Raw genomic sequence first — 12,893 nt, 5'->3', positions numbered from 1 at the left:
TGGTCTGCAAGGGAGTTGGTGACGGCCACACTTCTTTTCGTTCCTCATCTAGTAAGGGACATCGCTGTAAGATGTGTTCCGCTGTTTGGTCTTCTTGACCGCAGGCACAGGTTGGTGATGGCGCCAGCTTGAACTTTCGGTTCATGTGAGCCTTGAGCCTGTTGTGGCCAGTACGCAGCCTGATGAGTTTGACTTGCTGCTCTCTGGGCAGTGTGTGGTAGTCATCTCTGTTTGTCCTTGGCCTCATCAATGCCTTGATGATTGTCTTCTGCTCACTAAAGCTGACACTGTTTTCAGGTTGGTCTTCCACGGCTCCTTCTTTCGCCAGCTCATCTGCCCTTTCATTTCCTGGTATCCCACAGTGTGCTGGTATCCACTGGAGGACAACTCTTCTGGTTTGTCTGACCATCTGTAATGCTTTGGCCAGCTGTGGGAGTTTGTCGTTCTCTAGGGCCTGAAGGACTGAAAGGGCGTCCGAGAGGAAGACAACTTGGTAGCAAGGGTCTGCGGAGTCCTGAACCAAGGAGGCGGCCTGCATGAGAGCTTCTGCTTCTGCTTTATAGTTTGTGCAGTGTTTGCCAGTGGCAACGCTGGATGTAGCTGTATGTCCCCCAGGGAACTGGATGAGAATGCCTGCACCTCCATTGAGCACGGCGTTAGTTGCTGATCCATCGGTGTATACATGGATCCACGCCTCTTTTGGGTACTGTTCGTCGATCAGGGCTAAGGTGAGTGCCTGTCGAGCTGTGTCATTCTGATCTTCTCCTGAGGTAACATGTGGAACACTGGTGCAGATCTGGATGCCTGGTTTCTCTGTTGCCTTGGGGGTTTCCTCTTCTTCTTGGGTCAGAGGTAGAGTGTTCTGTGGGAGGACTTCCCTGTACTGTCGAGAAAGTCTCTTGCTCTCGTGTACAAAACTGCTCCGTTTGAGCCGGTTCTTGGTGAGGTTGCTCAGTCTGTGCTTCATGGGGTGGTCGGGTAGGCACTTGAGCTTCTCGGCCTGTACCATAGTCTTGGCTTCTCTTCTCTGACAGAGGGGTTGGATGGTGGTAAGCTTCTCCATTTCCTTGATGGGCGTGGATTTCATTGCACCAGTGATGAGTCGGAGGGCCTGGTTTTGCACACGGTCAAGGGTCTGCAGGTTTGTCTTGGCTGAGGTTGACCACGCTGTGGAGCCGTACTCGAGGTGGGGTCTGATTGTTCCCTGGTATACTGTCTTCAGTATCTTCTCGTTCGCTCCCCAGGTGGTACCTGCCAGCTTCCTGAGTATGGCTAGCTTGCGCCGGGCCTTCGTCTCTGCCTGTGCAATGTGTGGTTTCCAGGTCTGCCGTCTATCAAAGGTGACACCAAGGTACGTTGCTTCTTCATCCTCTCTCAGAGGAGTTCCACCAAGCCTAATGGTTCCGGCTTTCTGCTTTGGCGACAGTGTGAATAGGGTGGTGGAGGATTTCTCCTTGTTGATGGAGACGCACCAATCTTCTGCCCATGCGTTCAGCCTATCTGCCGCTTGCTGCATTCTGTAGGTGGCAGTACTTGCGTGCTCCTCCTTGCACCAGATCACAAGGTCGTCTGCGTAGAGAGCAGCTTTGATCCCCTTGGGCATCTCAGACACCAGATCGTCGATGAAGAGAAGGAAGAGTGTGGGGGAGAGGACTCCGCCCTGAGGGACGCCATGACGAAGGAGGAACTTCTTGCTTTTGGTCTGGTCGACGTTAACTCTTGCCCTGCGGTTATAGAGGTAAGAGCGAATCCACTGGTACATGTTGCTGGACACGCCTTTCCTCAGCAGTTTTACAAGGAGTCCATCTTTCCAGACCTTGTCAAAGGCCTTCTGAAGATCTATCCAGGTGACGAAGACCAGCTTCTGTTCCTGAAAGGCATCTTCAACTTCTTGCGCCAGGTAAGTGACCTGATCTTCAGTGCTGCGGAACTGTCGGAATCCAGCTTGTTCAGGGGCGAGGAGGTTCCTGGATTCCAGGTACCACCTGAGGCGCTCGTTCACAATTCTCTCCAGGGTCTTCACAACACAGCTGGTGAGGCTGATTGGGCGATAGCTGGTGGCCTTCTTTGGATCCTTCCCTTTTTTGACTCACATGCGAAGCAAAAGTGAGTCTATGTACTCACCCGAGTCGTCCGTCCGTCCGTCCGTCCGTCCGTCCGTCCGTCCGGACGTCCGTCCGGCCGTCCGGAAAACTTTAACGTTGGATATTTCTTGGACACTATTCAGTCTATTAGTACCAAATTTGGCAAGATGGTGTATGATGACAAGGCCCCAAAAAACATACATAGCATCTTGACCTTGCTTCAAGGTCAAGGTCGCAGGGGCCATAAATGTTGTCTAAAAAACAGCTATTTTTCACATTTTTCACATTTTCTCTGAAGTTTTTGAGATTGAATACCTCACCTATATATGATATATAGGGCAAAGTAAGCCCCATCTTTTGATACCAGTTTGGTTTACCTTGCTTCAAGGTCAAGGTCACAGGGGCTCTTCAAAGTTGGATTGTATACATATTTTGAAGTGACCTTGACCCTGAACTATGGAAGACAACTGTTTCAAACTTAAAAATTATGTGGGGCACATGTTATGCTTTCATCATGAGACACATTTGGTCACATATGATCAAGGTCAAGGTCTCTTTGACCCTTATGAAATGTGACCAAAATAAGGTAGTGAACCACTAAAAGTGACCATATCTCATGGTAGAAAGAGCCAATAAGCACCATTGTACTTCCTATGTCTTGAATTAACAGCTTTGTGTTGCATGACCTTGGATGACCTTGACCTTGGGTCAAGGTCACATGTATTTTGGTAGGAAAAATGTGTAAAGCAGTTCTTAGTGTATGATGTCATTGCTAGGTTTAGGTCAAGCATGTGAGTCGTATGGGCTTTGCCCTTCTTGTTTAAGATGGGGATCATGATCGCTTCTCGCCAGAGTTGTGGTAGCGATCCTTCTTGCCAGCTGCTGTTGAAGACCTCGAGTAGCTTGTTCTCTGCTGCACTACCAAGGTGGGTTAGCATCTCGTTGGTGATGCCGTCTGGGCCAGGGGACTTCTTCGCCTTTGACTTTTTCAGAGCTGAGTGCAGCTCGTGGAGTGTGAGTGGTTGACTCATGGCGTCCACTGTCGACTGTCTGGCAGGTCTCTCTCTTTTCTCTCTTCTTGCTTCTCTCTGTTTCTCGGGGCTAACATGGAGGTTGCTCTCAGCTGCATAGCTTTCAGCAAATTGGTTGGCAGCATGCTTTCCAGTTAGCACCTTCTCGTTCTCTTCTAATGTGATCTTTCCTCTGCTGGTGTTCTCATCATTCAACTGCTTGGTGAGCCTCCAGAGCTTTCTGCCATCCTTCTCAAGGTTCAGAGAGCTTGTTTTCTCTTGCCAGCTTCTCCGTCTTGCCTGTAGCTTCTTTTTGAGAAATTTGGCTTTGGCTTCCTGGAGGCGGATGTTGTTGTTTTGTGACGGGTTGACTTCTGCTTCCCTTCTGGCGTCTGCCAGATCATCATCCAGTTCCTGCAATTCATTGCTCCAGTAGGGCTTATAGTCTCTCCTGGCACCCCTGGGAATGGACTCACGCGCTGCTCTGAGGATGCTCATGTTGAAGTCCTTCGCCACCATGTTGATGTCTCGACCCTCGACTCTGATGTCTTTGGTGAGTTCGCTGGTGCGATGTCTAAAGAGGAACCAGTTCGCTCTTTTGTAGTTCCACCGTGGGAAGGAAGCTTCAGTGCAGGACTCCATGCCCAGGGTCAAAAAGACTGGCCGATGGTCACTTCCACCTAGCTGTTCTCCGACATCTCTGCTGGTTAGCTGGTGCATGTCTTCCGTGCAGAAGGCTAGGTCAGGAGTTGATGTAGTGTGCCATCTTCTGGAGTAGAATGTAGGGCAGTCAAAGGGACTGTTCAAAAGGATGAGACCTTTGTCGTCCTGCCAGTTCTCCACCTCTTCTCCTCTCCGATCCAGGTGGTCATATCCCCAACTCTGTGAATGACTGTTGAAGTCACCCACCACGATGAAGTTGGAGGCCTTTGCGGGGATCGTGTCAAGGGCGAGGTGTCTATCATTGGGGCAGTAGAAGTTGACAAGATGGAATTCTGATGTCTTCGTCTGGATTCGAATCACCTGATATTCGGAGTCCTCCATGTGCGTTTCTATCAAACAGGCATTGATGTTGTTCCTGATGAGGGTCAGGATTCCTCCTTTGCTTCGGTCTGTTCTGTCGGACCTAAGGCATTGGTAGCCTCTCACTTTGAAGGACTTTTGGGGTGTCAGGTGCGTCTCCTGAATACAGCAGATGTTGATGTTCTTCTCATGCAGGATATGCTCCAACTCTGTCTTCTTGTTCAGGATACTTTCTGCGTTCCAGTGCATGACCTGAAAAGGTCGCTGCTGACTGGGTTTCTTCCCGGTTGTGGTGGTGCCAGTCACTTTCCTCCCGCGTCCCCTGGCGTGACAAGACGGACGGGAGGGACCTCCAGTAGTTGGGGCTGGGTCCCTTTGAGGCATGGGACCCGACGCTGCTCCACCCTGGGGGGTCCTCAATGGGCGAGCGCCATTTCCATCTGTGCTGGTTGATTGTGTCATCATTTGCGTAAGTGCGTGTACCCGTGGTTTGTTAGAATGCGCCGTGCGGCCCGGGTCCTCCGTCTTCAGCATTCGGGGTTTTCTGTCGGGGTTACCTCACCCTTAGCTCATGGCCCGTACGTCCTACCCTGAGAGCACAGGGGGGAGGATTTGCCGGGATCCCACCCGGAGCCAGTTTGGTCCGCGGCCGCAAGCGGCTGATCTCCATATCTGAAGACCGTTCCCCTATCCGCCACCCGGGGACGCGCTGGGTTGGGGGTGGTCGCCCCACTGAAAATCCCACACTGGGTTAAGAAAGATCAGCCTGTCCCAGGGTTTGTGTTACAGTATCTTGAAGAGTCTATTGGTATGGACCCCATTCAACTAGCATACAGATGAAGTCTATGGTTTGTGTTACAGTATCTTGAAGAGTCTATTGGTATGAACCCCATTCAACTAGCATACAGATGAAGTCTATGGTTTGTGTGTGTACTACAGTATCTTGAAGAGTCTATTGGTATGAACCCCATTCAACTAGCATACAGATGAAGTCTATGGTTTGTGTGTGTACTACAGTATCTTGAAGAGTCTATTGGTATGGACCCCATTCAACTAGCATACAGATGAAGTCTATGGTTTGTGTGTGTACTACAGTATCTTGAAGAGTCTATTGGTATGAACCCCATTCAACTAGCATACAGATGAAGTCTATGGTTTGTGTGTGTACTACAGTATCTTGAAGAGTCTATTGGTATGAACCCCATTCAACTAGCATACAGATGAAGTCTATGGTTTGTGTGTGTACTACAGTATCTTGAAGAGTCTATTGGTATGAACCCCATTCAACTAGCATACAGATGAAGTCTATGGTTTGTGTTACAGTATCTTGAAGAGTCTATTGGTATGAACCCCATTCAACTAGCATACAAATGAAGTCTATGGTTTGTGTGTGTACTACAGTATCTTGAAGAGTCTATTGGTATGAACCCCATTCAACTAGCATACAGATGAAGTCTATGGTTTGTGTGTGTACTACAGTATCTTGAAGAGTCTATTGGTATGAACCCCATTCAACTAGCATACAGATGAAGTCTATGGTTTGTGTTACAGTATCTTGAAGAGTCTATTGGTATGAACCCCATTCAACTAGCATACAAATGAAGTCTATGGTTTGTGTGTGTACTACAGTATCTTGAAGAGTCTATTGGTATGAACCCCATTCAACTAGCATACAGATGAAGTCTATGGTTTGTGTTACAGTATCTTGAAGAGTCTATTGGTATGAACCCCATTCAACTAGCATACAAATGAAGTCTATGGTTTGTGTGTGTACTACAGTATCTTGAAGAGTCTATTGGTATGAACCCCATTCAACTAGCATACAAATGAAGTCTATGGTTTGTGTGTGTACTACAGTATCTTGAAGAGTCTATTGGTATGAACCCCATTCAACTAGCATGCAAATGAAGTCTATGGTTTGTGTGTGTACTACAGTATCTTGAAGAGTCTATTGGTATGAACCCCATTCAACTAGCATACAGATGAAGTCTATGGTTTGTGTGTGTACTACAGTATCTTGAAGAGTCTATTGGTATGAACCCCATTCAACTAGCATACAGATGAAGTCTATGGTTTGTGTGTGTACTACAGTATCTTGAAGAGTCTATTGGTATGAACCCCATTCAACTAGCATACAGATGAAGTCTATGGTTTGTGTTACAGTATCTTGAAGAGTCTATTGGTATGAACCCCATTCAACTAGCATACAAATGAAGTCTATGGTTTGTGTGTGTACTACAGTATCTTGAAGAGTCTATTGGTATGAACCCCATTCAACTAGCATACAGATGAAGTCTATGGTTTGTGTGTGTACTACAGTATCTTGAAGAGTCTATTGGTATGAACCCCATTCAACTAGCATACAGATGAAGTCTATGGTTTGTGTTACAGTATCTTGAAGAGTCTATTGGTATGAACCCCATTCAACTAGCATACAAATGAAGTCTATGGTTTGTGTGTGTACTACAGTATCTTGAAGAGTCTATTGGTATGAACCCCATTCAACTAGCATACAGATGAAGTCTATGGTTTGTGTTACAGTATCTTGAAGAGTCTATTGGTATGAACCCCATTCAACTAGCATACAAATGAAGTCTATGGTTTGTGTGTGTACTACAGTATCTTGAAGAGTCTATTGGTATGAACCCCATTCAACTAGCATACAAATGAAGTCTATGGTTTGTGTGTGTACTACAGTATCTTGAAGAGTCTATTGGTATGAACCCCATTCAACTAGCATACAAATGAAGTCTATGGTTTGTGTGTGTACTACAGTATCTTGAAGAGTCTATTGGTATGAACCCCATTCAACTAGCATACAGATGAAGTCTATGGTTTGTGTGTGTACTACAGTATCTTGAAGAGTCTATTGGTATGAACCCCATTCAACTAGCATACAAATGAAGTCTATGGTTTGTGTGTGTACTACAGTATCTTGAAGAGTCTATTGGTATGAACCCCATTCAACTAGCATACAGATGAAGTCTATGGTTTGTGTGTGTACTACAGTATCTTGAAGAGTCTATTGGTATGAACCCCATTCAACTAGCATACAGATGAAGTCTATGGTTTGTGTTACAGTATCTTGAAGAGTCTATTGGTATGAACCCCATTCAACTAGCATACAAATGAAGTCTATGGTTTGTGTGTGTACTACAGTATCTTGAAGAGTCTATTGGTATGAACCCCATTCAACTAGCATACAGATGAAGTCTATGGTTTGTGTTACAGTATCTTGAAGAGTCTATTGGTATGAACCCCATTCAACTAGCATACAAATGAAGTCTATGGTTTGTGTGTGTACTACAGTATCTTGAAGAGTCTATTGGTATGAACCCCATTCAACTAGCATACAAATGAAGTCTATGGTTTGTGTGTGTACTACAGTATCTTGAAGAGTCTATTGGTATGAACCCCATTCAACTAGCATACAAATGAAGTCTATGGTTTGTGTGTGTACTACAGTATCTTGAAGAGTCTATTGGTATGAACCCCATTCAACTAGCATACAAATGAAGTCTATGGTTTGTGTGTGTACTACAGTATCTTGAAGAGTCTATTGGTATGAACCCCATTCAACTAGCATACAGATGAAGTCTATGGTTTGTGTGTGTACTACAGTATCTTGAAGAGTCTATTGGTATGAACCCCATTCAACTAGCATACAGATGAAGTCTATGGTTTGTGTGTGTACTACAGTATCTTGAAGAGTCTATTGGTATGAACCCCATTCAACTAGCATACAAATGAAGTCTATGGTTTGTGTGTGTACTACAGTATCTTGAAGAGTCTATTGGTATGAACCCCATTCAACTAGCATACAAATGAAGTCTATGGTTTGTGTATGTATACAGTGGGGAACATCAAATCTGCTGTCTTTAACAAAAAGTCAGGTTAAACCTGTGACTGACTTGCAAAGCTAGCAGGACAATAGTTTGATTTTCATTGCACATACTGTACCATACCTTACTATTGCCTCAGAACATTCTTCCCGTCAACCTGAAGCTGGAGGCTGTATTCCTTTCTTAAAGCAATAGACAATGTTGGGAAATAAATCCGTCGGGTTTGTATGGGTGGGTGTGAAAGAGTGAATGCCCTTGACAACCCTACAAACACCACACGGTTATTTCTGAATATCGTCTATTTTTGTTTTTCTTTGCTTTACAGTGATTTTGGTATGAGAGTTGTGTATTGTTTTTGTGTGTTACAGGAACATGGACCCTGTGATCAGACATCCTAACTTCAGGCTGTTTGCCTGCATGAACCCTGCAACCGACGTTGGCAAGAAGGATCTTACACCTGGTGTCAGGAACAGGTGAGACACTTTTTGTGATGTATTTCATTTTTGTGTTTCTGTACTGAGAGTTAAACAGGTGCACAGAGCATGCATACACGCACATATCCATGCACACGCATGCTTGCACACACACACACACCTACACACACACACACACACACACACACACACACACACACACACATACACACACCTACACACACACACACACACACACACACACACCTACACACACACACCTACACACACACACACACCTAGACGCACACACACACACACACCTACACACACACCTAGACACACACACACACACACACACCTACACACACACCTACACCTACACACACACACACAATTAATTAGCTACTACAACATGTCATGTTCAGGGTACATCTCAATATGTCCCATCTTTTCATATGGTTTTTGACACCTGTCTTCCTGCTGAAGATAAAACAAAGAATACAATCTGTCACAAAATAAGCATGTAACTGTCAGATGTTAAGATAAACACAAAGGCATTTTCTTATTGCAGGTTTACAGAGTTCTATGTGGATGAGCTAGTGGAACCTGAGGACCTAAGGACGCTTGTGGCGGATTACCTGAGGTCCTTGTCCTTGACCTCTGCGCAGCTCAACGGGATCGTCAACTTTTACATGGAGATCCGTCGCCAGGCGTCCTCAAAGCTTGTGGATGGAACTGGTCACAAGCCACACTACAGGTAAGCTGGAGACAATAACTGGCAATAATGGTCGCTGTGGACTCTTGCTACCAACAGGAAGAAGAAGAGTCTTTGTTTTATTGAGTTACAACTCCCCGCTCCCCCTCCTCCTACTGGTTTTGTGTACCTTTAGTACCTCAGTTACAACTCCCCCTCCTCCTACTGGTTTTGTGTACCTTTAGTACCTCAGTTACAACTCCCCGCTCCCCTTCCTCCTACTGGTTTTATGTACCTATAGTACCTCAGTTAAAAGGAATTGTTTGGTTTTTTTTTAGGGGGGAGGGGGGGGGGAGGAGTGGTTGTGTGTGTGTGTGTGTGTAGGGTTTGGTATGGCTTGTGTTTTTCCATTATTCTTGCTTTTTGCGTGATGGTCATAGTTGACACAAAGTAACGAGCATAGCCATTGATGTTTCCTTTGCAGAGGATTTGCTAGAATTTAGCATGTAATGTTTAGAATCTTGAAATATTCATTGCTAAAATAACAGAATAATGTGCTGTCTTTTTCGTCATTACTGTTTCCCCCCAAATGCAAGTTTTAAGTTTGGCCTGAATAATGCTCCATTTGATGTGTTTCAGTCTGAGAACACTGTGCCGTGCTCTGCGGTTTGTCAACGTTCACAACTGTGGAACTGTCGCAAGATCTCTGTATGAGGTAAGATGTAGAAATTGAATGATTCTGTTTCTGTTACAAACAAAACATGTGTTGTAATTGCCATTTAATTCAGTTTTGAATCTGAAACAAATGTACAGTCAAACCTGCCCTGTGCCCACCTCTTAAAAGTGACCACCTGCCCACAACGACCACTCACACAGATCCTAGACGAGGTTTCTTCTGTAAAATTCACCTGTCCAGAGCGACCACCTGTCTATACCAGCCACTATTGGTCGGTCCCTTGGCTGGTTGTTATGGACAGGTTCTATACCAGCCACTATTGGTCGGTCCCTTGGCTGGTTATGGACAGGTTCTATAACAGCCACTATTGGTCGGTCCCTTGGCTGGTTGTTATGGACAGGTTCTATAACAGCCACTATTGGTCGGTCCCTTGGCTGGTTGTTATGGACAGGTTCTATAACAGCCACTATTGGTCAGTCCCTTGGCTGGTTATGGACAGGTTCTATAACAACCACTATTGGTCTGTCCCTTGGCTGGTTGTTATGGACAGGTTCTATAACAGCCACTATTGGTCGGTCCCTTGGCTGGTTGTTATGGACAGGTTCTATAACAGCCACTATTGGTCGTTCCCTTGGCTGGTTGTTATGGACAGGTTCTATAACAGCCACTATTGGTCGGTCCCTTGGCTGGTTGTTATGGACAGGTTCTATAACAGCCACTATTGGTCGGTCCCTTGGCTGGTTGTTATGGACAGGCTCTATAACAGCCACTATTGGTCGGTCCCTTGGCTGGTTGTTATGGACAGGCTCTATAACAGCCACTATTGGTCGGTCCCTTGGCTGGTTGTTATGGACAGGTTCTATAACAGCCACTATTGGTCGGTCCCTTGGCTGGTTGTTATGGACAGGTTCTATAACAGCCACTATTGGTCGGTCCCTTGGCTGGTTGTTATGGACAGGTTCTATAACAGCCACTATTGGTCGGTCCCTTGGCTGGTTGTTATGGACAGGTTCTATAACAGCCACTATTGGTTGGTCCCTTGGCTGGTTGTTCTATACCAGCCACTATTGGTTGGTCCCTTGGCTGGTTGTTATGGACAGGTTCTATAACAGCCACTATTGGTTGGTCCCTTGGCTGGTTGTTATGGACAGGTTCTATACCAGCCACTATTGGTTGGTCCCTTGGCTGGTTGTTATGGACAGGTTCCACTGTATCTCCAATTTTAACACTGATCCACTTGTCCAGGGATTCTGCCTGAGCTTCCTGACACAGCTGGATCGGTCGTCGCATCCTGTCGTTACCAAACTGATCTGTGAGCACATCCTGGGCAAGGCTAAGAAGGAATCCATCCTGAAACAGCCCCTGCCCCAGCCCTCTGGCGGCAACCACCTGCAGTTTGGCGGTTACTGGATCTCGCAGGGAACTCTGGAACCATCGGTGCCAGACCACTACATCATCACGCCGTCTGTCAAAGAGAACCTAAAGGATCTAGCAAGAGTTGTGTCTGCTGGGTGAGAACGCTTGTGTGATTGTGAGGATGTCAAAGCTGCTCTGTGTCGTTGTTGTTGTATGTTGGGTGTGTGTGTGTGTGTGTGTAAACATGGATGTCAGTGTCTTGTGAAAACAGTTAAGACCTTAGGATGGTTTTGTAAAAACAAAAAATCAAGCAGCTTTCCAAATTTGGCAGGTCCAGTTGCAAGGAAAGATGATTCGGTGGAGTATTTATCACAAAGAGAATAATATATACCTGGAGTGAATTGCCCTGGACAACTGCACATGGGCGCTCTCGTTTTTATGGTGTCCTTACTTCGTGATAGTTGTCAGAGGTGGCGCTTAAAAAAATTATGAAGCATGTCCATAGTTACAGAATGAAAGTAATCTTTTGGTTCTGCGTTCAGGTCCCACCCGGTGCTTCTTCAAGGTGAAACGTCAGTTGGCAAGACGAGTCTTATCACGTGGCTAGCCCGCAGCTCTGGCAACCACTGTGTGCGTGTCAACAACCACGAGCACACCGACCTCCAGGAATACGTTGGATGCTATGCTGCTGATGAGTCAGGCAAACTGGTCTTCAAGGAAGGTAAAGGATTGCTTCAACAATTGCACCTTGGAGTGTTAGTGGAACCCCCTTTTAAGACACCCCCTCCCCAATTTAAGATTCCCTCCCTTTAAGGCCTTGTTTTCTCAGACTTTTTGTTCATCATCTCTGTAAATTTACCCCCATTTTAGGACTCCCTCTTCATTAAGATGTGATTTGATTAGATTATTGGAGGTTTTAAATGATGTGTTCCACTGTAGTGTGCAAGGGTGGTCACTTTAAATGATGTGTTCCACTGTAGTGTGTAAGGGTGGTCACTTTAAATGATGTGTTCCACTGTAGTGTGCAAGGGTGGTCACTTTAAATGATGTGTTCCACTGTAGTGTGCAAGGGTGGTCACTTTAAATGATGTGTTCCACTGTAGTGTGTTCCACTGTAGTGTGTTCCACTGTAGTGTGTTCCACTGTAGTGTGTTCCACTGTAGTGTGCAAGGGTGGTCACTTTTAAGTGTGCCTGCTGTGAGAAATGAAGCACTGTTTTGTCAAGTCAAAATGGAATATATGCGGTTATTGCTATAGAGTTGCTCACTGATTAGTCACCTTCTTCTTCTTCTTCTTCAGCGTTCCAGAATTTTCTGGTTACGTGTGAGCTCGTTTGCCCATTTGGGTTCCCCACACTATGCTCTGAGAGCATAGTCAGCTTCACTCCGCTTTCGTTGAGTAGGCATGCTGAGTATTTTCGTGTTTCCATAACCCACCGAACTCTGACATGGATTACAGGATCTTTTCCGTGCGCACTTGGTCTTGTGCTTGCGTGTACTCACGAAGGGGGTTAAGTCACTAGCAGGTCTGCACATAAGTTGACCTGGGAGATCGGAAAAATGTCCACTCTTAACCCACCAGGCGGCAGCGACCGGGATTCGAACTCACGACCTCCCGATTAGGAGGCCGACGTCTTACCACCACGCCACTGCGCCCGTCGATTAGTCACCAAAAACTGTTTCCTTTATTGCTGTGATCACTGCTAACAATAATAGAACAGGTGTTTTAAGATTTGAGATCATCATATCTGAAAGTTGTCCTAGCCATTCCATGAGCACAAAAGAAATATGTA

At 45.8% G+C, this 12,893-nt stretch overlaps 1 protein-coding gene across 2 annotated transcripts in view; it reads left to right on the top strand.

The window, feature by feature from the left end:
- The window catches only part of LOC138963233 (midasin-like), a 221,192-nt gene that overhangs the window by 16,259 nt on the left and 192,040 nt on the right, over nucleotides 1–12,893 (top strand). For both annotated transcript variants that reach the window (XM_070335290.1, XM_070335291.1), the window contains exons 7-11: nucleotides 8,328–8,432; nucleotides 8,947–9,132; nucleotides 9,709–9,784; nucleotides 10,991–11,256; nucleotides 11,644–11,822. In XM_070335290.1, the coding sequence (XP_070191391.1) occupies nucleotides 8,328–8,432; nucleotides 8,947–9,132; nucleotides 9,709–9,784; nucleotides 10,991–11,256; nucleotides 11,644–11,822 (812 nt within the window). The remainder of the gene's footprint in view (nucleotides 1–8,327; nucleotides 8,433–8,946; nucleotides 9,133–9,708; nucleotides 9,785–10,990; nucleotides 11,257–11,643; nucleotides 11,823–12,893) is intronic.

This window comes from Littorina saxatilis, linkage group LG3, assembly GCF_037325665.1.
Source record: "Littorina saxatilis isolate snail1 linkage group LG3, US_GU_Lsax_2.0, whole genome shotgun sequence".
NCBI lineage: Eukaryota > Metazoa > Mollusca > Gastropoda > Littorinimorpha > Littorinidae > Littorina > Littorina saxatilis.
Note: the sequence above shows the minus strand (reverse complement) of the source record. Positions and strands in the feature narration are given on the sequence as shown.